The sequence below is a fragment of the Onychostruthus taczanowskii genome, unplaced genomic scaffold (assembly GCF_017590055.1).
Source record: "Onychostruthus taczanowskii isolate IOZ18803 unplaced genomic scaffold, ASM1759005v1 scaffold192, whole genome shotgun sequence".
Taxonomy (NCBI): Eukaryota; Metazoa; Chordata; class Aves; order Passeriformes; family Passeridae; genus Onychostruthus; species Onychostruthus taczanowskii.
In genome coordinates, this window is record NW_024499151.1 from 403,944 (window position 1) to 428,649 (window position 24,706).

The 24,706-nt window shown below is 52.5% G+C and overlaps 1 protein-coding gene across 1 annotated transcript in view; it reads right to left on the reverse strand.

The window, feature by feature from the left end:
• Positions 1–597: 597 nt before the first annotated feature.
• RUNX1 (RUNX family transcription factor 1) overlaps positions 598–24,706 on the reverse strand; it is an 82,499-nt gene continuing 58,390 nt past the window's right edge. Inside the window, exons 5-6 of the mRNA XM_041402109.1 lie at positions 5,838–5,999; positions 598–1,671 (exon numbers count right to left, since the gene is read on the reverse strand). Coding sequence (XP_041258043.1) covers positions 1,178–1,671; positions 5,838–5,999 — 656 coding nt within the window. The 3' untranslated portion in view covers positions 598–1,177. The remainder of the gene's footprint in view (positions 1,672–5,837; positions 6,000–24,706) is intronic.

A 24,706-nucleotide genomic window follows, 5' to 3' on the forward strand; every position in this document is an offset into this window, starting at 1 on the left:
AGGAACTGGGCACCTCAATGCCTTTGAGGACCTAAGCTGAGTAAAATGAGAGAGAGATAATTGTAAACAATATTTTTAGGGAATTAAGAGGTCACTTTTGCCCATCGTTATTCCAGCCTTTTTCAACATGAGAAATTTGACTTTGGCTGCTACCAAAAAAAGGCAATTGCTGATATTTTTTTTTAATATAGGCATATTTAAATAATAATAGTATCAACAAATAAGAAAAGTCTAAATATCAGGCATAAATATCAATGAACTCATCAAAGAAATACAGTAGTTGAAAATGACCCAAGGCTGTAGCCATTGTGTTAAAAAAAAAAAAAAAAGTCAAAGAGATAAAAAGTTAAATTAACTCATTGAAAAAGGGGCTGATTCTTTCAGTTGACAAAGCAAGAAAGAAGCAAGCATGATTAAAACAAAATAAAGAGCAAAATCTTTTTTTTTTTTTTTTTTTGCAATTTATAAGGTGCCAAGAGAAATAAAACAAATAAGATGCAAAGCAGGATGAGCTGCATCCTAAAAAAAAATCCCAACAAAACCAAAAAACACCAAAAAACCTAAACCCAAAACAAAACAAAACAAAAAACCCCAGTAATAAAAAAACTCCATATTCTTTGGAATATACAAACAAAACAAAGAAAAAGAAAGAATGAAGTCCAACATATAAAACCTCTCATTCACAGCATTGCTAAAACAGAAGCGTTCACAGTTTCCCTCTGGGAATCTTCCTATACTTCCTTACACTTAAGATGTCCCTAAGATGCAGTAAACTCGCTGAGATTTGGGGGTTTTTTTAAGGTTTTAAGTCTTAAAAATAGAAATTAACCAAAACTCTCTTTTAGGGCTGTGGAGACCTTCAAGCCCAGGCACGTTGGGAAGCCACAGGCCTGGAATCAGGCTGGATACCCTTCTACCCACCCTCGCTACCTCTGCACCACCAGCTGGGCCGTCCTCCTTCCCAGAAGCTCGTTCTCCTGCCGGGAATTCTTTGCCGGAGCGACGCGGCTCCACCAGGGCCTGGCGACGAGAGCCACCACCCCTGGCAGCGCTGACTTCCGAAGGGTTTGCTCCTGAAACTCGTGGATGAACGCGGCGGGGAAGTTTCTGGCATCCCTCCGGGCGCCGGGAAATGGGAAGTCCGTCAGTCCTGACCCTCGAGCTCCTTCCGACCTCCTCAGTACGGCCTCCACACGGCCTCCTCCAGCCTGGCCGTGCTGGCCATGTTGGTGGGCGAGTTGCTGTGGCTGCCTTCGGCCTCCACCACGTCGCTTTGGTTGGGCAGGTTGGGGTTGAGCAGCGTGGAGCCCGTGGAGGCGTTGGTGCAGGGCGGGTGGATGCGCGGCGGCGAGCGGTCCCCGCCCGAGATCATGGAGAACTGGTAGGAGCCGGCCGAGGTGCCGTAGTACAGGTGGTAGGAGGGGGAGCTGGTCTGGAAGGGGCTGCCCTGAGCCTGGGAGGAGCCGGGGTAGGGCGGCGGGAGGTACGTGTGGTACCTGGTGGCCGTGGACATGGCCGACATGCCGATGCCGATGGCGGAGCTGACGGGCGTGGGCGTGTAGGTGAAGGCGCCCGGGTAGTGCATGCGAGGGTCGGAGATGGACGGCAGCGCCGGGAAGGAGCGGTCGATGCCCACCCGGGGGTCGCTGAACGCCGTCAGGTCGGAGGCTCCTGGGGGAAGGGGAGGGAAGGGAGGCAGAGGAATGTTATGGGATGCTCAGAATTCATCGGGTCGGGAGGAGCCTCTGAGATCGTCGAGGCCTGGCTGTGCCCCGTGCCCAGCTTGTTGCCCTGAGTGCCACGTCCAGGCCTTCCCTGGGCACCTGCAGGGATGGGCATTCCAGACTTCCTTGGGCAGCCTCTGCCAAGGTCTGAGAACCCTTTCCATGGGGAAATTCCTGCCCTGGCCCAGCCTGAGGCCGTTCCCTCTGCTCCTGTCCCTGTTCCCTTCAAAGGTCCCCCCTGAGCCTCCTTTTCTCCAGTCTGAGCTCCTTTCCCAGCTCCCTCAGCCCCTCCTGGGGCTCCAGCCCCTTCCCCAGCTGCTTACAGAATCCCTGGTGCTGGCACAGCCCTCCCAGCCCAGGCAGTGCCAGCTGTGCCCCATGGCCACCTTGTCCCCAGCCCAGAGCACTCAGTGCCACCCCCAGGGGACACCTGCAGGGATGGGCACTGCAAAGCTCCCTGGGCAGCCCCTGCCAAGGCCTGAGCACCCTTTCCATGGGCAAATTCCTGCTGCTGTCCCAGCTGAGCCTCCCTGGCACAGCCCCTCTTGTCTCACTCTGAAATGTTCCACAGGAGAGTCAGATCCTGCTCTGCTTTTTCTGACATCCATGGAATTACGTCCAGTCCCATCCTCTCTTTCCCTGCCTGGATTAAACAAGAGGAGCAGATCCTCTTTAGGAAGGATCCTCACCATGACTCAGGTTAATGGAAGGTCTCATCCCCAGAGCTGCCAGCTCTTCCTGGTTAAGATAACAACAATAATTACGGAAAAAAAAAAAATCTTTCCAGAAGAAAGACAACTTCTCCTGGCAGCCAGGGCGTGGAGTCTGCAGCCGAGGAGCCGTGTGCTGAAGGAAATACTCCTGAGGAGGAGCAGAGGGAAAACAAAGCTCTTGGCTCTCCCCAGATTCCAAGCTGGAGCAGACTGAGTCTGGGATTCTTGGAGCAGACACGCTCCAGAGCCAAGCTCTGAAAGCTCATCAGGACACATCAGCCCACCTTGAGGAGCTCCTCTTAATTTCTCAGGAGAGCTCTGAGCTTGCTGTTTGCTTCCTTCAGAATTTACCATCCTTTTTTTTTTCCCCCAAATTAATGGGAACACATTCAATTCCCCTAAACCCTGTCACCTTTAGGTTTAACATGGGAAAACACACGATGGGATGGAGCTGCAGGAGCTCTGGAGGAGGCAAGGTTAAGGTGGCATCTGCCAGATTTTAAATGTTACTTCCACACCTCATTCCTGAGAAACTTCCTAAAATTGCCTGGATACATCGTGAATCACAGGAGAGTTTGTTCTGCCCTGGCAAAAAGCAGAGTAATGACATTTAATGTCAAGATGGTTCAAATATCCCACATTGTTGTTTTTTCCTTGGAGACACCAGGTCTTAAGTTGGGAGGGCCTAAAATCCTCCTCAAATTTGCTCTTTGTTCTGCCAAAGAGAAATTTTCTTTTCAAGTGTGGGTGACAGAAAAGGTTGTGATGGATTTTCCCAGGAATGCTGAATGACATTTAATGTAAGGAATTAGAACAGGAAAAGAAGGATGCTGACGTGGGAACAAAACCTTTCTAGGTTCCTTCACAAGGCATGAGAAGCTCTGCCAGCTCCAAGGAAAATCCCTGTGGCCATGGGCACAAAAAGCAGCTCTGTGGAAAAGAACCTGGGGATCCTGGAGGAGAACTAACGGGAATTCTAATTTTTTAGATTTTTGATTTCTAATTCTGTGTAAATAAAGAATGATACATTTTAGAGACTTCCTTTAAAAAGAAGAAATGCCTTTTTCTGAAAAGTTCCCCATGCTTTCAGTCCTCTCTACAATGCACTTACCACCCAGAACTAACAAATAATTTAGATTTGGTGTGAGGCTTTCAAAGCAAGCTCTACATGACAACAACAGAGCAGGCTGGAGCACGTTCAAGTGCTTCCCTCTGATCTCAGAAGAAGCCCTGAGCCTTCAAACGAGAGCAAGATGTGGAGCTAAAGGAGGGATTTTTGCAAAAGCTGTATGCAAATTAGAATGATATGGCTCTCACTCCTTTATAGAAAAATTCCTGCTGCTGCACACACAGATTGCTTCAAGATGTGCAGGTCAGGGACGGTTAAACTGGGTGGAATCGGGTTGGCTTTCACTCCCATTTTTCTGGTGGCTTCTAAAGCTCTGCAGGACAATTTGATGGACATGGAAAACAAGAAAATCCAGTGCAACATCTAAAATGTCCAACCCCACCATCCTGCAGCCAATGTCCACCCAAAACCTGCTGTGCTCTGCTCTGGATTTAGAGGGAAGGAAGGAAACAGAGCTGGAATATCCTGGAATATCTTGGAATACCATCCTTTCCTTGGCAATCTAAATAATTTTAATTGCTCCCTAAACCTTCAAAGTGCTGCTTTTCCTAATTTTCCTTCTTTTTTGACAAACTCTGTTGGTCTCCCAACCCCAGGAGCAACCTGGGCAGTGAGAAGTGTCCCTGTCCCTGGCAGGGGTGGGAACGAGATGGGCTTTAAGGTTCCTCCCACCCCAAACCCCAAATCCCAGTCTGGGATTCAGGCTGGACACCAGAGGGAATTTCCTCCTGGAAAGGGTGGTCAGGCCTTGGGAAGAGCTGCCCAGGGAGGGGGTGGGGGTCACCAGGGAAGGGCTGGAGGTGGCACTCATGCTCTGGGCTGGGGACAAGGTGGCCATGGGGCACAGCTGGCACTCCATGACCTTTGAGATCCTTCCCAGCCCAGTCTGGGATTGGTTTGTCACAAGCACAGCTCATTCATTAAAACTCTCTCTTTCTCTGCTCTTCCCACAAATCCCCAAAACCTCGGAATGAGCTTTGCCCAGAGAGCCCCTGAGGGGCTGGGGCAGCACCTGGGCCACAGGTTGTCACCAGGGAAGGTCCCTTTGGCATGGAAGGCCCAGGGGTGGGGACAGGGCCACCAGTTTGCTACTGGGGAAGGTCCCCTTGGCATGGAGAGCCCAGGGTTGGGGACAAAGCCACAGGTTTGACACTGGAGAATGTCCCTTTGTCATGGAAGGTGCAGGACTGGGTACAGGGCCACCAGTTTTCCATCAGGGAAGGTCCCCTTGGCCGGGAAGGTCCCTTTGGCATGGAGAGCCCAGGGTTGGGGACAAAGCCACGGGTTTGCCACTGGAGAATGTCCCTTTGTCATGGAAGGTGCAGGACTGGGTACAGGGCCACCAGTTTTCCATCAGGGAAGGTCCCCTTGGCATGGAGGACCCAGGATTGGGGACAGGACCACCAGTTTGTCACCAGGGAAGGTCCCCTTGGCATGGAGAACCCAGGATTGGGGACAGGACCACCAGTTTGTTGCTGGGGAAGGTCCCCTTGGCTTAGGGGCAGCAGGGGTAGGGACAGGGCCACCAATTTGCCACTAGAGAAGGTCCCCTTCGCATGGACAGCCCAGGGTTGGGGACAAAGCCACAAGTCTGTCACTGGAGAATGTCCCTTTGTCATGGAGAACACAGGGTTGGGGACAGGGCCACCAGCTTTCCACCAGGGAAGGTCCCCTTGGCGTGGGGACAGCAGGGTTGGGTACAGAGCCACCAGTTTGCCACCAGGGAAGGTCCCCTTGGCACGGAGAGGGCAGGGTGGGGACAGGGCCAGCAGTTTCCCCCTGGGGGAGCGTCCCTTTGTCATGGAGAACCAGGGGTGGGGACAGTGCCACCAGTTTGCCACCAGAGAAGGTCCCCTTTGCATGGACAGCCCAGGGTTGGGGACAAAGCCACAAGTCTGTCACTGGAGAACGTCCCTTTGTCATGGAAGGCACAGGATTTGGGACAGGGCCACCAGTTTTCCACCAGGGAAGGTCCCCTTGGCAGCCAGATTGCAGGGTGGGTACAGAGCCAGCAGTTTCCCCCTGGGGGAGCGTCCCTTTGTCATGGAGAACCAGGGGTGGGGACAGTGCCACCAGTTTGCCACCAGAGAAGGTCCCCTTTGCATGGACAGCCCAGGGTTGGGGACAAAGCCACAAGTCTGTCACTGGAGAACGTCCCTTTGTCATGGAGAACCAGGGGTGGGGACAGTGCCACCAGGGAAGGTCCCCTTGGCTTGGGGGCAGCAGGGGTGGGGACAGGGGGATAGTTTTCCCCCGGGGCCGTGTCCTTACCGGAGAGGCGGCTGGAGAGCTCGGCCGTGAGCGAGGTCATGCCGCCCGCCCGGCCAGGTGAGATGGGCGTGGCCGGGTGCACGGCGGGCGTGGCGATGGAGCCCAGGTACTGGTAGGACTGGTCGTAGGACCAGGGAGGAGAGGGCTGCACCTGCCGGCTGTCTGCAAGCACAAACACACCCATGGTTTCTTTCTATACCTTTATTTTATTTTATTTTATTTTATTTTATTTTATTTTATTTTATTTTATTCATTTTTTATTATTTTATTTCATTTCAATTTATTTCATTTTATTTTAATTTTTTTTTCCTTGCAAAGCTTTTTTGCTGTTTCCCATTAATACCAAGCAGGAAAAACTACACACAAAATTACACACAGAATCTCTCATTTGGAACAGACCTTTAAATTATCAAGTCCAAACCATGCCCTAACACCAGAGAAGAAGAGATGGAAAACCAGATTAACATTTCCAAGGAGAAAACTCCTCCTCAGTCTTTGGGGCTGCGTGTTCACAGCTCTTTTAGCCACAAATTGTCATGCAGGGCATCAAGGAGACCTCAAATCCCACCCAGTGCCCCCCTGCCATGGCAGGGACACCTTCCCCTGTGCCAGGCTGCTCCAGCCCCAGTGTCCAGCCTGGCCTTGGGCACTGCCAGGGATCCAGGGGCAGCCCCAGCTGCTCTGGGAATTCCATCCCAGCCCCTGCCCACCCTGCCAGGGAGCAATTCCTCATTGCCAAGATCCCATCAAATCCTACTTTGAAGCCATTCCCTGGGTGCTGTCCCTGCATTCCCCCCTTGTCACTGCAGTTCCTGGCGGATGCAGACTCCATAAAACCACCAAGGGATTCTTCTCTGGCCACAGGGCCCATTTGGATGAGGTTTGGAATCAAAGAAGCCCAAAAAGGAATTGGTCCAAATCAGTTGCCTCAATTCTTTCCTGCTTGTTTCATTTTGCAGGTGAAGCTGAGATTTTGAAATATCTCATTTTTTTATAAACCAAAGGAATCAAACAGTTTCCTCTCCCCTTTACCCACCCAATTTCCCCCCCTATTTTTAGTAAAATCTTTTCTATTTTCTTCAGCTTTAAGAGCATCCCCCTGCAGCTCCTTTAAGACAATTGCCTTTGTTCAAAAAAAAAAACACCAAACAAAAAAACCCCAAAACTAATTCTGGATGATCTGCATGCAGATAAAACTGATACCAGCAAGGAAGGGAAAATTTCCCAAGTCTGAGATGAGGACTTTGATCTCTCATCAGAATGCCCATCTGGAAAATATTCTTTTGTTGTTCTTTAAGGAGATGAGTTTTACATTTTGTTTGTTCCATCTGTTTACGAGGCAGGATTTACACAAAACCCCCAGCTTCTCAAAAGCCACTGGTGAAGTTGCAGATTGAAATTGGATTTTTCTGCTGAGTAACAAGTTCAAATTCAGATATTATTAATATTTAATTTTTTTTTCAGGCAGCCATCCTTCAAAATAAAATCAGTTGACTCATGTTGGTAAAAAAGCAACATCCAACTGCATCAAATGGGCTTCAAGAGGAACAAAAAGAGCACAAAAGCTGTTGTGTTCTGAATTGCAGCATCACCTGGCTGTTAATTTATGGTCAGAGTTTATTAAAGGGCACAGCGAGGGACAGGAGGGAATCCAATCTCTGGGGGTGGCATTAAAATAAACGCCCCAAATCATCCCAAATAAAATAAACGCCCCAAATCTTCCCAAATAAAATAAACACCCCAAATCATCACAAATAAAATAAATGCCCCAAATCATCCCAAATAAAATAAATGCCCCAAATCATCCCAAATAAAATAAACGCCCCAAATCATCCCAAATAAAATAAACGCCCCAAAGAGCGAGCCAGGACTTGGGGTGGCACTGCAGCTTTTGGCTCTGAAATGGAGTTATTCAGTCACTGCTCCTGAATTTCAGCAGGCAATCCATGGATTTCAGGATCTCTCCCGAGTCCTGGAATCCCAGCAGCAGAATTCCAGTAGGGAATCCCAGCCAGGGCATGGAAAGTGCCTCATCCAGTCCTGCCCAGGAACCCTGGCTGTGCTCTGCCACGGGTCCCTCTGTCACCCCCTTTTCGAGGGGTCTGCTCAGCTGCACCCTGGAATCCTGGAATCCCAGAATACTGGAATCTCAGAATCCCAGAATTCCAGAATCCTGGAATTCCAGAATCCTGGAATCCTAGAATTCCGAAATCCCAGAATCTCAGAATCTTGGAACACCAGAATTCCAGAGCACCAGAATCCCGGAATCTCAGAAGCCTGCAATCCCGAAATCCTGGTATCTTGGAATCTCAGAATCCCGGAATTCCAAAATCCCAAGAATCCCGGAATCTTGGAATCCCAAGTCAGAATCCTGGAATCTCAGAATCCCAGAATTCTGGAATCCCAGAATTCCAGAACCTCGGAATCCCAGAAGCCTGCAATCCCAAAATAATGGAATCTTGGAATCCCAGAATCCCAAGTCAGAATCCCAGAATCTCAGAATCCCAGAATGCCAGAAGTCTGCAATCCCGAAGTCCCGGAGTCTCGGAATCCCAGAATTCTAGAATCTCAGAATCCCAAATGCCAGAAGCCTGCAATCCCGAAGTCCCGGAGTCTCAGAATCCCAGAATTCTAGAATCTCAGAATCCCAGAATCCCCAAACTCTGGAATCCTGGAATCTCGGATGCCCAGAATCCTGGAATCACAGAACACCAGAATCCCGGAATCTCAGAATCCCAGAAGCCTGCAATCCTAAAATCCTGGAATCTTGGAATCCCAGAATCTCAGAATTCCAGAATCCCAGAACAGCACAATCCCAGAATTCCAGAATCTTGGAATCTCAGAATTCCAGAACCCCAGAACCCAAGAATCCTGGAATCTTGAAATTCTGGAATCCTGGAATCTTGGACTCTCAGAATCCAGGAATCCCAGAATCTCCAAATATCGGAATCCCACAATCCCAGAATTCCAGCACACCAGAATACCAGGATTCCAGCATCCCACAGACACCAGCAGGAAGACGCCTGACAAGATGAAGGAAGCAGGATCTTGTCACAGGTTTAAACCACTGAGAGAAGAGGATTTAAATCTGGTTTCTTTCTTTCAGTGCCACTGACATGAGCACCCCAGGACGGGTGAGGCTGGAGGCACCCTGGGGGTCACCGGTGCCACCTTTGGGTCACCCCAGAGCTCAGGATTGTGGGATAATATCCTGGAATGTGCCACGGAGGAGACTCAAGCCCCTGCCTGGGCTCTGCTCCAGCTCGGTCCCTGCCCAGGGCAGAAGTTGTGCCTCCTGTGAGGGGAATTGCTGGGCTCAGGCCCTGCCCGTGGCTCTGGGGCCATGTGCTCATCCCAATGCATCCCAGAAGGAAAAACATCAGTGCACAAAAGCCACTTCTTGACTAAAAATCAAATAATGAACTGAAATCTCTGTAAGAACGTCCACAAAAATCCTGGAAGTACCTGACCTGCCCCATCCATTTCCTGTTATCTTGACCTCTGGGGTCCCTAAAGCAATGCCAGCAGCCCCAGAGACCCCCTTTATTAATCTCCTCATCCCATTAAGTCTTTCTTAAGTGAAGGTTCAAACAACCAATCAATTTTCTGTCTTGGTACCTGCATTCCCAATCCCTGAACTCGCTCTTAAAGATTCCCTTTTTGCCATCAGCCTGGTTAAGGGGCTGCTCTCTATTGAGGGATGTTAATATAGTGAATTATAGATGTACACACACGAAAGCAGGTTGTGCTGATAACCCCAGGCACCACCCTCCCAGTTCTTTTTAATAAAAAGTGGAGAAAAGCATCCCTGGAAGTGCATTTTTATGGCCCAATTTCAGTACCAAGAGGCAGACCCAGCTCCCAGTAAAGTTTGCATTTCCAGCTGCTGGATCAAGGGCCTCAAACAGTATTTTATTTTGAGGATACCTGCTTTCCTTCAGTTTTCAGGTTTCCCAAAATTAATCTGGAATGGGTTGGAATTAAACCCATAAAAAAAAAAAAAAGCAACAAAGTCTTACCTGCTTTCCAAATAAAGAGGGCTCAGGTAGCTTGTCATGGGGAACTGAAGTGGGTGAAGTGAATCTGGTGAAAATCTGCTGCAAATAAACGGGAGCTGCTTCCCAGCTTGGAATATCTGTGAAGAGATTTCCAGGCAGAGCTACTTCAACACAAATAACCCGAAGAGTTTTGGGTCGGCACGGCAGGATCCCCCAAATCATTGAAAAGCAGCTCAAAACAACACAAACCCAGGGAAGTCTCTGCCCGCTCCTCCCAGCGCTTCTCCCACTAGCGATTACTTTCCATTTCTGCTTTTTTATGGTGTGAGAAAACGCATTTCAAACATGAGAACAATTATTAATTGCACCCAGCCCCTGCAGGGCCAGAATTATGGTGCAATAATTCACACCTCTCTCCTGCAGTCACGAGCTCTCCCGTCCCCTTCCCTCCCGCCTAACACCCCATTAAGCACCGACTATTGAACCATCATCTTTCGTGCCTCGTCTTGTTTTATTGCCCCGAAATCGCCGCGTTCTCCGGGCGCTCAGCAGCTGTAATTAACAGCTGTAATTAACCCGCGCAGATGTTGCGCAACCTTTAACGATTTAACCAAGCGCGCTCTGGGTGGGGGGGGGAGGGACGGGGTGAAAACAACTGCCGAGAGCGGGTCTCCCCTTCGGGCGGGTTTCCCGGCTGGTTTTCCAGCTGTTTCCCCAGATGTTTCTCCAGATGTTCGCTGGCCCAGCTGTGCCCGCGGGGGCAGTTGCGCGCTGTGGCCGCTGGGTGGCGCTGGCGCTCCGGGCAGCGGAGCCCCCGGACCCCCCCCGGACCTCCCCAAATCCCCCCAAAAACCCCCCAAAAACCCCGAGCTGCGGCTTCCCCGAGCCCTCACAGCGCTCTGGGAACGGCTCCTGCTTGTTCCCAACGGGGAATTGCCTAAAAATGCATCCCAGGGCACTGTGGGTGTCCAAGAGAGGGATGCACAGGAGGGGGCACGGAATGATGGAATATCCTGAGTGGGAATCACCCCGTGCCACCCCTGCCCTGCCCAGACCCCCAAAATCCCAGCCTGGGCATCCCTGGCAGCGCTGGGTGCACAGGAGGGGGCACGGAATGTTGGGATATCCTGAGTGGGAATCACCCAGTGCCACCCTGCCCTGCCCAGACCCCCCAAATCCCACCCTGGGCATCCCTGGCAGCGCTGGCCAAAGGCTCCTGGAGCTCTGGCAGCCTCGGGGCCGTGCCCATTCCCTGGGCAGCCTGGGCAGTGCCAGCAGCCTCTGGGGAAGAAAATTCCTGAAATCCAACCTAAATCCCTCCAGCTGCTCCCTGGGTGCTGTCCCTGTCCCAGAGCAGAGATCAGAGCTGTCCCTTGGGATGAGCTGCAATCCCACTGAGTCTCCCCTCGGTCTCCTCTGCTCCAGCTGGACAATCCGAATCCCCCCCGGTCTCTCCTCGGACAGCCCCTCCAGGCCCTTCCCATCCTCGCAGCCCCTGGTGGATCCACCCAGACCTGGAGCCATTCCTGCTCAGCAGGACCTGCCCGGGGAAAGGGGACAAACAAACACCTGCCAGCCACAGGAACCTTTCCTGTCCTTTCCTGGGTGTGACACAGAGCAGAGTTTGGCTCCGAAGCTGTTCTTGACAGCCCAGGACATAATGCAGAGTAACCTGATCCCCTGAATGGTGTCGTGCTCAGGGCAGGGTGCAGAAAGAGGAGATTTAAGGTCCTTTCCATCCCAAACCATTCTGGGATTATAAGAACTTCCTTCACACCGCACAAGATGAAGGGTCAAGGCCTCTGCCAAAAGCACAGCACAGCTCCTGAGCTCTCACAGGACACGGTGGGAAACTGCCCCAAAGCACAGAGGATGCAGAAATCTCTGGGACATAGAAACAGAAAGTCCTGGGATGGTAATTCCACGTGATTCTGTTCTGGAGGGGGCACAATATACGGCACACCTCATGGAATCACAAAATCCCAGAGTGGTTTGGTTGGGAAGGACCTTAAATCCCACCCAGTGCCACCCCTGCCATGGCAGGGACACCTTCCACTGTGCCAGGCTGCTCCAGCCCCAGTGTCCAGCCTGGCCTTGGGCACTACCAGGGATCCAGGGGCAGCCACGACTTCTCTTGGAAAAATTAAAGGATCCCTCCAAAAACGTTGTTATCCCGGCAGCCCTAGGAAGCCATAAATCAGCAATTTTCAGCGGGTGATTCATAAATCCCAGGTCAGATTTTTCTTTGAGGCCACAGCAAAAACCCCCTCCCTCAATACAGCAAACAAACCAACCACAGCACACTGCCTATTTCCATACAGCAAACAAACCAACCACAGCACACTGCCTGCAAGGAAAAGGAAACCCCCACAAGGTCTCTATATCCTGACCAGAAAACAGCGTTGTTAAAAGCTCCAAACCCAAAGCAGGGACAGATCCCAGAGCGTCAGGGGCTGCCAGGGAAGTGTGGATGTGGCTGAGCTCACTGTGACCCGGGAGAGCTCGGTGTGTCCCCACAGTCACAGCCCGGTGTGTCCCCACAGTCACAGCTCAGTGTGTCGTCACAGCCCGGTGTGTCCCTACAGTCACAGTTCTGTGTCCCCGCAGTCACAGCCCGGTGTGTCCCAGCAGTCACAGCCCGGTGTGTCCCGGTGTGTCCCCGCAGTCACAGCTCGTTGTGTCCCCGCAGTCACAGCCCGGTGTGTCCCCACAGGTCACACACTCCCGCTGCTCCCAGCCCGGCTCCCGGCGGGATCCCGCGATCCTGGCAGCTGCGGGAAGCAGCGGCACGGTGGGAGTCAGGGCTCGGAGCAGGTACACCTCGGAGCGGGCCAGACTGCTGCCTTCATCTCCCTCTCACTCCCTTCATCCTCCTCTCATTCCCACCTTCATCCCCCTCTTATTGCCTTCATCCTCCTCTCATTATTTTCATCTTCCTCTCACTGCCACCTTCATCCCCCTTTGATTCCCACCTTCATCCCCCTCTCATTCCCTTCATCCTCCTCTCAATCCCTCATTCCCTCTCTCTGCCACCTTTATCCCCCTCTCATTCCCTTCATCCCCCTCTTATTCCCACCTTCATCCCCCTCTCATTCCCGCCTTCATCCCCCTCTCATTCCCGCCTTCATCCTCCTCTCATTCCCACCTTCATCCTCCTCTCATTCCCTCTCACTGCCGCCTTCATCCTCCTCTCATTCCCTTCATCCTCCTCTCATTCCCTTCCTGCCGGGCTGCCTGCCCTCCCTCGCCTTCCACCCTCCCAAATCACACCTGCCCTCTCCCAGCCGCGATTCCCTGCCCCAGTCACCTCCTCCAGGTGATTTTTGCCCAGCCAGGAGGGGCAGAGGCGGCGCGGGCAGCCCTGAGCGCTGCTCACTCCATCACCCACGATTCCTGTCCCACAAAATCCTCCCCCCATCCCCGGCACGGCCGCGGGAGTTGCGAAACCGCTGCTGCCAGGCTTTTCTCTCGCGGGTTGCACAAATTTCTGTCACTCACACGCAACAAAGCCCAAAAGCGGCTCGGCAGATCCGGCCTGGAGCTGGGTGAGAGCCGGGAGCAGCCCGGGGGTGCCACCCTGGGGCACCCGGGAGCATAAAATATAAAATATATGTAAAAAATTAAAATATAAAAAATATAAAATATAGAATATAAATCTGTAAATCTGATCTGAATTAGATTTTCTAATCGTTCCAAAGGGAAACTTTTTTTTTTTTTTCTGGTGTCACTTTGCCTTCTTCCCTCGGAGTGTGAGGCAAGGAACTCTTGACTGGGCTTGTTCATTCACAGAGGTGTCTTGCCCAATCGAGGAAATGACCTGTGAGCACAGAAATACTCCGTGTACTTTTCAGCTCGGCAGAAAGATGCCAAAAGCTGCCCTAAAAAAAGAAATAAATAAATTTCCACTTTGGCCTTTCCTCCTTCCCTGCTTTTGCCATCACCTCGTTCCCGTCTCTGCCTCTCTTCCCTCTCCTTCCCCTGCCCCAGCAGCTCCAGGTGGAGCAGCGGGAAGCACAAAAAAAAAATCGGGAAATGATGTGGAATGACTCCCACCTCGTCTCCCTCAGAAGCCAGGCATCCAAAATGACTCAATCGCCCTCTCGCTGCCTCCTTCGGGACGCAGCAAATCCCCAGCCCAGCGAGCAAGGTGTGGCGGTGCCGGCAGCTGAAGCAATTAGTCATTAGCATAAATAAGGGGGACTTTCCAAAAGCCGAGTCCATCCCGGGCAGGGCAGCGGCCGCACAAGGCTGGCATTCTCGGAGCTGGAAAATTACCGAGCCGACTGTAAAATTCCACCAGCGGCTCCTTTTTTTTTTTTTTTTGCCCCTGCCGGGTGGGTCCCATCCCGGTGCCAGCCTGTGGCACCGGGGGCACAGCGCGGAGCCACCCCCGGGGACGGCGTGCCAAGGGTTCGTCCTTTCCATGGGAATTTATAAAAGAGGAGCTCTGTCCCTGCTGTCTCAGGGGCTGCTGACAGGTGACAGCTCCTTCTGGCTGGGAGTGACAGTGACAGACGGGGCTGGGGTGGGAGAGGCTCCCAAATCCCCGGCTATTCCCTGCGGGAGGGATCTTGGGCAGGCACCTCCCAGACTCAGTGCTTGCTTTCGCTTTGTTTCACTACAAAATTTCACTCTCCTGGGGTTTTGAGAAGGCTGGAGGGGGTTTGGAGCCTCTAAAAAACCTTTGGGATGGGGGATGAGGGAGTTTCTCCACGCTGAGGCATCAGAAACTTTCCAAGGGAGGGGGCTGAGGCTGTTCCAGCTGTGCTGGTGAAGATTTTTTCACCAGTTTTTCTTTAGAAAGAGCTGCCAGGGAAGGAGGAAAACCAAAGGAGTGCATCCCAAAGGGTGTTTTTAAAAATTTTCCTTCATTCTCCTCACATGAGTGACAAGGAAGTTGGTGCTGCAGTGACAGCAAGATATTTGGAGATGGTGTTAAGGGCAGCAGGAGAAAGCAACTGGGGATATTTGGGTATGTTTATACAGATAATGTTTATCCCTCAAGTTTAATGCTGCCCGAGGGAGCTTCTCAGAGCTTTTCACGCGTCGTGCACCCCAAATAAACCAGCAGCATTCTCTGGGCTCCCCTAAAACCAGCAAGCAGCAGGCAGTGCAGGCAGCCCCGCGGTGCGAAAAGCAGAATTTCACCATCACTGCTGCCCCAGTGCAAACTCGGTGAGACACAAACCATCCCTGTGCTGCTGCGGGGAGAGCGGGACGGGCCCTTCTGGGCACCGGAGCCGCTGACAGCTCGGCGAGCTTTGCGAATTAAAGATGCATTGTTCTTTGTCTGGCAGGTGTGAGTCAGCCCGAGAGCTGCAGGTATTTGTTCAGGAGGGAGACTCCGTGCCACCCCCGTCCTCCTCTTCCCTCCCTCCCTCCCCGCTCCGGGGAGGAATGAAAAAAAAAAAGAAAAATTCAGCCTTGACCTTCCCCTGCTGCCCGGAGCAGCCGCCAGACTCGGTGTCGCTGCCGTGTCCTGCCCTGTCTGAGTTTGTCCCCAAGCCCGGACGGACAGCGGGACTGCAGGGACACAGTGGGGACAGCTGGTGCCACCCCTGTGCCCTCCCGGGCGGTGACACCCGCGTCCCTGTGTGGGAGGGCACAGCGTCCTTGGTGACCTGCACGGGGACGCGGGGATGGCACCTCCTGGAGCGGTCACTGCTGTCCCTTGTTGTCCCCTGAAATCCGCAGGGAGAAGTGCAATCCATCCGATCTGAGGGGGATTCACCTGTGGGAGCTGCCAAAGCCTCCTGTGCCTTCAGGTGCCAAACCCTTCCAGGTGGCCCCTCCTGTGCCCTCCACAGCCCTCAGGGGCCAAACCCTGCCAGGTGACACTTCCTGTGCCCTCCAGAACCTTCCGCTGCTCCAGGGGAATCCAGGATCCCCTCTGATCTGCAAGGGAATCACCTGTGGGAGCTCTCCCACTGCCAAACCCTGCCAGGTGCCACCTCCTGTGCCCTTCCACAGCCTTCAGGTGCCAAAGCCTGCCAGGTGACACCTTCTGTCCCCTCCTGTGCCTTCAGTTGCCAAACCCTTCCAGGTGGCCCCTCCTGTGCCCTCCACAGCCTTCAGGTGCCAAAGCCTGCCAGGTGACACCTTCTGTCCCCTCCTGTGCCTTCAGTTGCCAAACCCTTCCAGGTGGCCCCTCCTGTGCCCTCCACAGCCTTCAGGTGCCAAAGCCTGCCAGGTGACACCTTCTGTCCCCTCCTGTGCCTTCAGTTGCCAAACCCTTCCAGGTGGCCCCTCCTGTGCCCTCCACAGCCTTCAGGTGCCAAAGCCTGCCAGGTGACACCTTCTGTCCCCTCCTGTGCCTTCAGTTGCCAAACCCTTCCAGGTGGCCCCTCCTGTGCCCTCCACAGCCTTCAGGTGCCAAAGCCTGCCAGGTGACACCTTCTGTCCCCTCCTGTGCCTTCAGTTGCCAAACCCTTCCAGGTGGCCCCTCCTGTGCCCTCCACAGCCTTCAGGTGCCAAAGCCTGCCAGGTGACACCTTCTGTCCCCTCCTGTGCCTTCAGTTGCCAAACCCTTCCAGGTGGCCCCTCCTGTGCCCTCCACAGCCTTCAGGTGCCAAAGCCTGCCAGGTGACACCTTCTGTCCCCTCCTGTGCCTTCAGTTGCCAAACCCTTCCAGGTGGCCCCTCCTGTGCCCTCCACAGCCTTCAGGTGCCAAAGCCTGCCAGGTGACACCTTCTGTCCCCTCCTGTGCCTTCAGTTGCCAAACCCTTCCAGGTGGCCCCTCCTGTGCCCTCCACAGCCTTCAGGTGCCAAAGCCTGCCAGGTGACACCTTCTGTCCCCTCCTGTTCCTTCAGCTCCCAAACCCTGCCAGGTGACACCTCCTGTGCCCTCCTGTGCCTTCAGGTGCCAAACCCTACCAGGTGACACTTCCTGTGCCCTCCAGAACCTTCAGCTGCTCCAGGGGAATCCAGGATCCCCTCTGATCTGCAAGGGAATCACCTGTGGGAGCTCTCCCACTGCCAAACCCTGCCAGGTGCCACCTCCTGTGTCCTTCCACAGCCTTCAGGTGCCAAACCCTGCCAGGTGACACCTCCTGTGCCACCTGTGCCCTCCAGAACCTTCAGCTGCTCCAGCGGGATCCAGGATCCCTTCTGATCTGCAAGGGAATCACCTGTGGGAGCTCTCCCACTGCCAAACCCTGCCAGGTGACACCTCCTGTGCCTTCAGGAGCCAAACCCTGCCAGGTGACACCTTCTGTCCCCTCCTGTGCCTTCAGCTGCCAAACCCTCTCAGGTGACCCCTCCTGTGCCCTCCTGTGCCTTCAGCTGCCCCAGGTGCCACACGCTGCTGTCCCCGAGCCGCTCCAGCTGCGGGAATGGCTCGCAGTGATGAATTCCTGCTGCCCCCCCAGGAATTCTGCAATCCTGGCTTGAGCTGGAGCACGGCGAGGGCAAGGCTCGGCTTCAGCTGAGTCACAGCACGTGGGAATCACCTGGTGTCACCCCGGCAGGCAGAGTTCACCCACAGCCACAGCTCGGGGAGATTTATTTGCTTTGTGCTGCTTCATTCCCGTGCCGGGCTCAGGCGGGGGCAGCGCTCAGGGAAATCCTGGGATATTTGGTCTCCTTGAGCCAGGTCTCATAAGCTTTTGGAGGTCTGTATCACACCTGAGATTGCTCAGCTACCTTAGAAGGCAGAAAATCAGCAGGATGGCTTCTGTGGCAGTGTTGGAAGCAAAAAGTTTTAATAAAAGGCAAAATAACAAAACTCTTTACAGAGAAAAACTGAGCTAGGTGCAAGAAGTTCCTGCTCCTGGTAAAACACCTCACAAAAGCGATTAGTTTCTTTGTTCTCTTCTTTTTCTAGAAAATTGCTCAGGCGGGACTTTTTGGCTCCTGTCCAATTTGCTATCCTTAAGTTTGAGGTGAAGCCCCCCAGGCTCTATGAGGTGTCTTTTTACCTAATTGAGGAAAGAAACAAACTCCTGGGCTTTTTTTCCTTTTTAAGGACACCAAGGATAGTTTTGTTCCTCCGTCAACAGAGGGCACATTCCTATAACCGTGCCCTGAGAACGCAGACTGAACACGAGCTGTTAATTGTGAATAAAGCGAATTAACGCTGTCTGTGCTGCCCCAGCTCCCGGGGCAGCACCCAGCCCACCTGAGAGGTGCCGACCTCGGAGCTACCTGTCTAGACTGCAGACTTTGCTGCCAGCAGGGCAGAGCAGACACTGTGGGGTTCAAGATGTTTCACCCTAAGGGATCATCCCAGCCGAGCCAGCAGGGTGAATCACAGCCCGGGAACAGCTATTTTTCTCCTCGATGGCAGAGATACCCGATGACTGTGTCAGACACACAATGCACAGATGGCTGCAGCTCAGTGAAATGAAATCCCAGCCTGGACAGACCTCAGAAGTTTCTCTTTCATGGGGCGAAGCAGGACTGCAGGAAATGGAGAGATATTCCCTGAGCCAGCGCCTGGAAGCCCCACTGAGTCACTGCTTGCAGACATGTGGTTAAATCATGGAATTATGGAATATCCTGAGTGGGAATAAACCCCCAGGGATCACCCAGTGCCACCCCTGCCCTGCCCAGCCCCCCCGAAATCCCAGCCTGGGCATCCCTGGCAGCGCTGGCCAAAGGCTCCTGGAGCTCTGGCAGCCTCGGGGCCGTGCCCATTCCCTGGGCAGCCTGGGCAGTGCCAGCAGCCTCTGGGCAAGAACCTTTCCCTAAAATCCAACCTAAATTCTTCCTGGCCCAATCCCAGGGTGCTGTCCCTGTCCCAGAGCAGAGATCAGAGCTGTCCCTTGGGACGAGCTGCAGTCCCAGTGAAGTCTGACCTCAGCCCCCTCTGCTCCAGCTGGACAATCCAAATTCACACAACCTCTCCTCATGTGGCCCCTCCAGACCCTTCATCATCCTCATGTCCCTCCTTTGGACACTCTAAGAGCTTTAAATCCTTCTCATATTCTGGTGCCAAAGCTGCACCTTCCTCTCCTGGGCAAAGCTTTCACAGCCATGGGCTGGACCCGACCCTGCTGCTCCTGTGAGGGTGTCCTGATCCCCTGGAGTGCAGTCCCACACCTTAAAACTCATCTCATCCCACCCCTGCCATGGCAGGGACACCTTCCCCTGTCCCAGGCTGCTCCAGCCCCAGTGTCCAACCTGGCACTGCCAGGGATCCAAGGGCAGCCCCAGCTGCTCTGAGCTGTCACAAGTTCCTCACAGTAAAACATTCCCAGCTCTGGGTCTGCATTTCAAACAAATGCAAGTCTGGAAGCCCCTTGGATGTTTTATTCCCTCTGGGAAATCAATGCCTTTCACAAGTTCCTGTCACAGTAAAACATTCCCAACTCTGGGTCTGCATTTCAAACAAATCCAAGTCTGGAAGCCCCTTGGATGTTTTATTCCCTCTGGGAAATCAATGCCTTAAAGAAAAGGAGAATGGAGTGAAGGAGTTTCTGCAGCTCACTGGGGGATAAATGGGTGAACACAACGTGGCCTCAGGTGTCCCACAGGTTGTTCCTGACGCTGTGAATTAATTACTCCGTACCCAAGTCCTTTAGCCTAAAGATAAAGAAAAAGTTCTCATCAATCTCCTCTTTTCCACTTTCACTGCTCCCTCCTCTTTTCCAGCATGAAAGCAGTGGAAGAAAAACTTGCTCTCTGGAGCTTACAGTCATTTTATTCCCCACCAAACACTGACCTTGATGTGAACTAATTAGGATGGCAATAGATTGTTAATACAGTGGGCAAGGTGAAGTTTTGTCAGTACAAAAGAGGCCTTTGAAGATAACAGCCATTTCCACTTTCATGATGCCATCCCAAGTGCTCAGAAGAAAGCCTAGAAACTAATAAAGGCGAATTCATCCAGAGGCACCGAGTCACCCCCCAAACCCTTGTTCAGGAAGGCAGACAAAAATCTGCTTGGATTCTTTTAAATCCCATCACAGATCAGGATTAAAAACAACTTTTGGTAATGAGCAGACCTCTGATGATCTAAAGACACCCTGGCTCATTAGACTGAGGAAATAAGTGACATTTCAAATGCAACCTTCATTCTTGAACAGCTGAGGTCACCTTGAGAGAAATGCTGCTGAATGAAAGCTCTCTCCAGAGTGCAGCTTTGATTTGCAAGGGGAGGTGAGGTCTTCTCCACGTGAACATCTGCTTGTACAGACAGCCTGACTTGGAACCACGCTCAGACTGGGTTTGAAAAGGCAACTGAGGAACTGGTTATGGTCCTAAACAAAACCAGACTTGTTGGAAGCTCTCCTAAGGGATCTGCTCCCCAAAAATCTCACAGGCTGGTCTGAGATCTGCAGAACCCAGCTAGGAAATGAGTCAAGCCCAGAAGTTTGTGCTGAAAGCCCCAGCTCAGAGCCTCATGCCAGAAATCCATCTAAAATCCCAAAGAAATGCTTTGCTTCCTCTCCAAAATCCCTCAGCAGCCCCTTCCACCCGACCCATGGCCACAGGAGGTGACAGCAGGACCTGTCCCCTGAGCCAGCCTGGAGCTGAGGGGTTGGAGGGGCCCAGCCCAGGGGGGAAGGATGGGAGGAAGGCCAGGACTCATCTCCATGGGAGGAAGGCCAGGACTCATCTCCCTGCTCAAGGCTGTGGGATGAGGGTACAAGAAACTCACTGGGTCCAGCTCGGCTGGAACATCTCCTCTGCTGGACTAAAGGAAATGTCCTTCTGGATTTGATGGAATGATGGAATATCCTGAAGTGGGAATAAACCCACAGAGTCACCAATCTCAGATTGCCCAGACCCCCCCCAAGCCCAGGCTGGGCATCCCTGGCAGTGCTGGCCAAAGGCTCCTGGAGCTCTGGCAGAACCCACAGAATCACCAATCTCAGATTGCCCAGACCCCCCCCAAGCCCAGGCTGGGCATCCCTGGCAGTGCTGGCCAAAGGCTCCTGGAGCTCTGGCAGCCTCGGGGCCGTGCCCATTCCCTGGGCAGCCTGGGCAGTGCCAGCAGCCTCTGGGGAAGAACCTTTCCCTAAAATCCAACCTAAATCCCTCCTGGCCCAGCCCCAGCTGCTCCATGGGTGCTGTTCCTGCTCAGAACAAGCTGGTTCTAAATCTGAAGGGGAAGGGAACAGGAGATTTGAGGGTCCAAGTGCTTCTCTCTGGTGTTTCTAAAGGTGACAAGGAGAAAATCAAATCAACCAACACAGAATCCCTTCAGTGTCCTTCCAGAGCAAGGTGCCAAAAGTGACAGCCCTGAAGAAGCAGGCAGAGGGCTGGGAATGCTCAGGGATCAGCCAGAAATGCTCTGGACACAGACTCTGCCACAGACTGCCCCAAAAAGGGGATTCACCTGTCAGTGGTGCTGGGAGGAGACCTGGGGGCAGCTGCTGATGTCCCAAGTCCTGGACATGTCCCTGCCCCTTCTCCTGGAGCTTCTTCTGTGGGAAACCTGGGACAACCACACAGAATGCCCAAATCCCTCGTGTTGGCAGAGCCCTCCCAGCCCAGGCAGTGCCAGCTGTGCCCCATGGCCACCTTGTCCCCAGCCCAGAGCACTCAGTGCCACCCCCAGGGGACACCTGCAGGGATGGGCACTGCAAAGCTCCCTGGGCAGCCCCTGCCAAGGCCTGAGCACCCTTTCCATGGGCAAATTCCTGCTGCTGGCCCAGCTGAGCCTGCCCTGGCCCAGCCTGAGGCCGTTCCCTCTGCTCCTGTCCCTGTTCCCTGGAGCAGAGCCCGACCCCCCCGGCTGTCCCCTCCTGGCAGGGACTTGTGCAGAGCCACAAGGGCCCCCTGAGCCTCCTTTGCTCCAGGCTCAGCCCTTCCCAGCTCCCTCAGCAATTCTCCAGCCCCTTCCCAGCTTCCTCAGCAATTCTCCAGCCCCTTCCCAGCTTCCTCAGCAATTCTCCAGCCCCTTCCCAGCTTCCTCAGCAATTCTCCAGCCCCTTCCCAGCTCCGTTCCCTGCCCTGGACACGCTCCAGCCCCTCCAGGTCTCTCCTGCAGGAGCAGAACTGGACACAGCCCTGGAGGGGCCTCAGCACAGAGGGACAATCCCTGCCCTGCTTCCCAAAATGTTGTGTCCTTCCATCCCTCTCCTGACTGCAGGTTTGTGTGCAGGGAGGTGTGAGCAGCAAGGGTGGAGTGAGGAATAACAGCGTGGAAGGAAAGTTGTAATCCTGTAGAGAAAAGAGGTGTCAACACATGTCAGATGTTGCAAAATGTCCCGGTGTGGAAGAAATTCAGTAATTCCCAGTATGAACCAACAAAGTGCTGTTGTTTTGCCAGGCTGAGGAAGATTTCTTTTATGGAACAGGAAATGCTGGATGTTTTACATAAATAGGAGTTTCACTTTCTGTATTAAACAACTTCAAAATTGACCTTTAGATACCAAAACCTGACCTTTAGCTACCAGAAACGTCTGGATTTGAAAAGCCCAGCTTGCTAAAATCTCTTTTTAAACGCAACCCCATGACCAGCCTGTCTGCCCCAAAATACCCTGTAAAATTCTGGTTCTCCCTTAGCAATTCTGAGCCTCTGAAACATCAAAAAGTTTTTAGAAACTCAGCTGAGCACATCTGAACTGCCCCAAATGTGCTGAGCAGAGCAGTTTTGGGCAGCTGTGGCAAGGAGAGTCGTCTTTTACTCTGAGTAAAAGGAACTTTTCCCATTTCAGGAACGATCTCAAAGCTAAACATAATCTTGATATGTAAGCAAATATTATTTAAATAGGGGTAAGAGCAAATATTTTTTATGTTTAATGTAAAAACCCAACGCAATGGCACAAAACCAAGGTTCCTGTTGTTTATATTGGGGATTTGCTCATGGTGAAAAAACTTCAAAAATTGAATTATTATTACTATTGAATTTAAATATTTTTTTTAATATCTGCATTTCCAAAATTAAAAAAAAAAACAAAACAAAACCCAGCAACATTTGGAAACAATTAGTTTGAATTCACCCACAATTCTACATTTGCTGGTGTTGTTTTGCAGTTGTTGATATTTTGAGGCCGCCAGAGAAACAAAACAGCACCAAAAAAAAAAAAAAACCCTTTGTTTATTTGTACAGCTCTTTCATCTGGTTCAATTAAGATGATGCATTACTCATTTTTTCCCCACTGTGATCCCAAAATGATTTTGGAGCTGCACTGGCACCTCCTGCCAGGGAATTAAAGAGGAAAGGGTTCATCCCCCCATCCTCCAGTATGGGGATTTTGGAAGGAATTTGAGATGGGACTTTGGAGTTGTTTTAATGATCTGATTTATTTTGATCTTCTGTATAGATAGGAAGGGTGAGTTTGGCTCACATCTTTACTGCATGGCTTAGAGGGTCATAAGACTTCTAGTTACAAGACTTTTAAAAGATTTCTTGATTAATAAAACACTGCTAGCAAGGATATTTATGTTTTTGACTTAATCTTAAAATATTTAATCTTATGGATTCATGGTACAGTGTGAGCTTTCTTAGCTAATCACGTTATAACACACAAACTTACAGTCCTTTCCTTTCCTTTCCTTTCCTTTCCTTTCCTTTCCTTTCCTTTCCTTTCCTTTCCTTTCCTTTCCTTTCCTTTCCTTTCCTTCCCTCCCCTCCCCTCTTTCCTTCTTTCTTTCTTTCCAAATTTTTTATTTACTTTTGTAACTATTTTTAATATTTTCTATATCTTACACTCAAAACCTCTAAACTTTATTCTGCTTAAAGCGTCCCTACTTCAAACCACAAACCCACATTTTTGCTTTTAGCACCTAAGCCTTTTCACACCAAACCTCGTGTTTCATTTCAAGCTCCATCTTACAAGCCCTGAGAATTCCCTACACTTCAAATTCCAACGCTCCAGCAGCTCTTCCCATCCTCGCCTCTCCCCGAGCCAGCCTGAGCTCCCAGATAAGCGCGGCATGAGACAGAGGAGGCAAAGCCAGACAAACAGCGGGCAGATGCTGGGAGGGTTTGGGCCCCTGAGGCAGGACTGTGTTTGTGGAGGCTGGAGGAGCCACCAGGAGCCCAGCAGAGCTGGAGAGTGGCCACCACTGGCCTGGGAGAGCTTGCAGGAGATAACATCGAGCTGCTGTCTGCCTTTCTCACCCGGGGCCTTTTCCTGCCGCTGCAGCACAGGCGTGCAGGCACGGGCAGCAGGAGCTCCGCCGTCTCTGCTGCTCCTCACGCAGTTCAAACCTCATTTTCCTGCTGCAGACCAGCCCAGCAAGGGCACAGCCTCAGCTGGGTCACTGAGGAGAGCAAAGAGCTGTGTTTTGGTGGAATTTGGACCCTTTTCCACCTCGCTGGGTACGAGCAGGGTGGAGGTGCCTCCCTCTCCCTTTTCCCTCCCTACTTTTCTGCTCAAGAAGATGTTTTGGGGTAAAGAGTGGAGGCTGCAGCAAGGATGACACAGTCAGAGAATCAAGGGAACATCGAGGCTGGGAAAGATCTCCAAAATCATCCAGTGCCAGCTGTGCCCCATGGCCACCTTGTCCCCAGCCCAGAGCACTCAGTGCCACCTCCAGGGGACACCTGCAAAGCTCCCTGGGCAGCCCCTGCCAAGGCCTGAGCACCCTTTCCATGGGCAAATTCCTGCTGCTGGCCCAGCTGAGCCTGCCCTGGCCCAGCCTGAGGCCGTTCCCTCTGCTCCTGTCCCTGTTCCCTGGAGCAGAGCCCGACCCCCCCGGCTGTCCCCTCCTGGCAGGGACTTGTGCAGAGCCACAAGGGCCCCCTGAGCCTCCTTTGCTCCAGGCTCAGCCCCTTCCCAGCTCCCTCAGCAATTCTCCAGCCCCTTCCCAGCTCCTCAGAAATTCTCCAGCCCCTTCCCAGCTCCCTCAGCAATTCTCCAGCCCCTTCCCAGCTCTCCTACATGAACAGGTTAAATGGAAAAACCTGCCCAGGACAGGCGTGCACCCCCTGCCTCCCTCTGCCACCAGCTCGGCACCAGGAATGACAAACCAGAA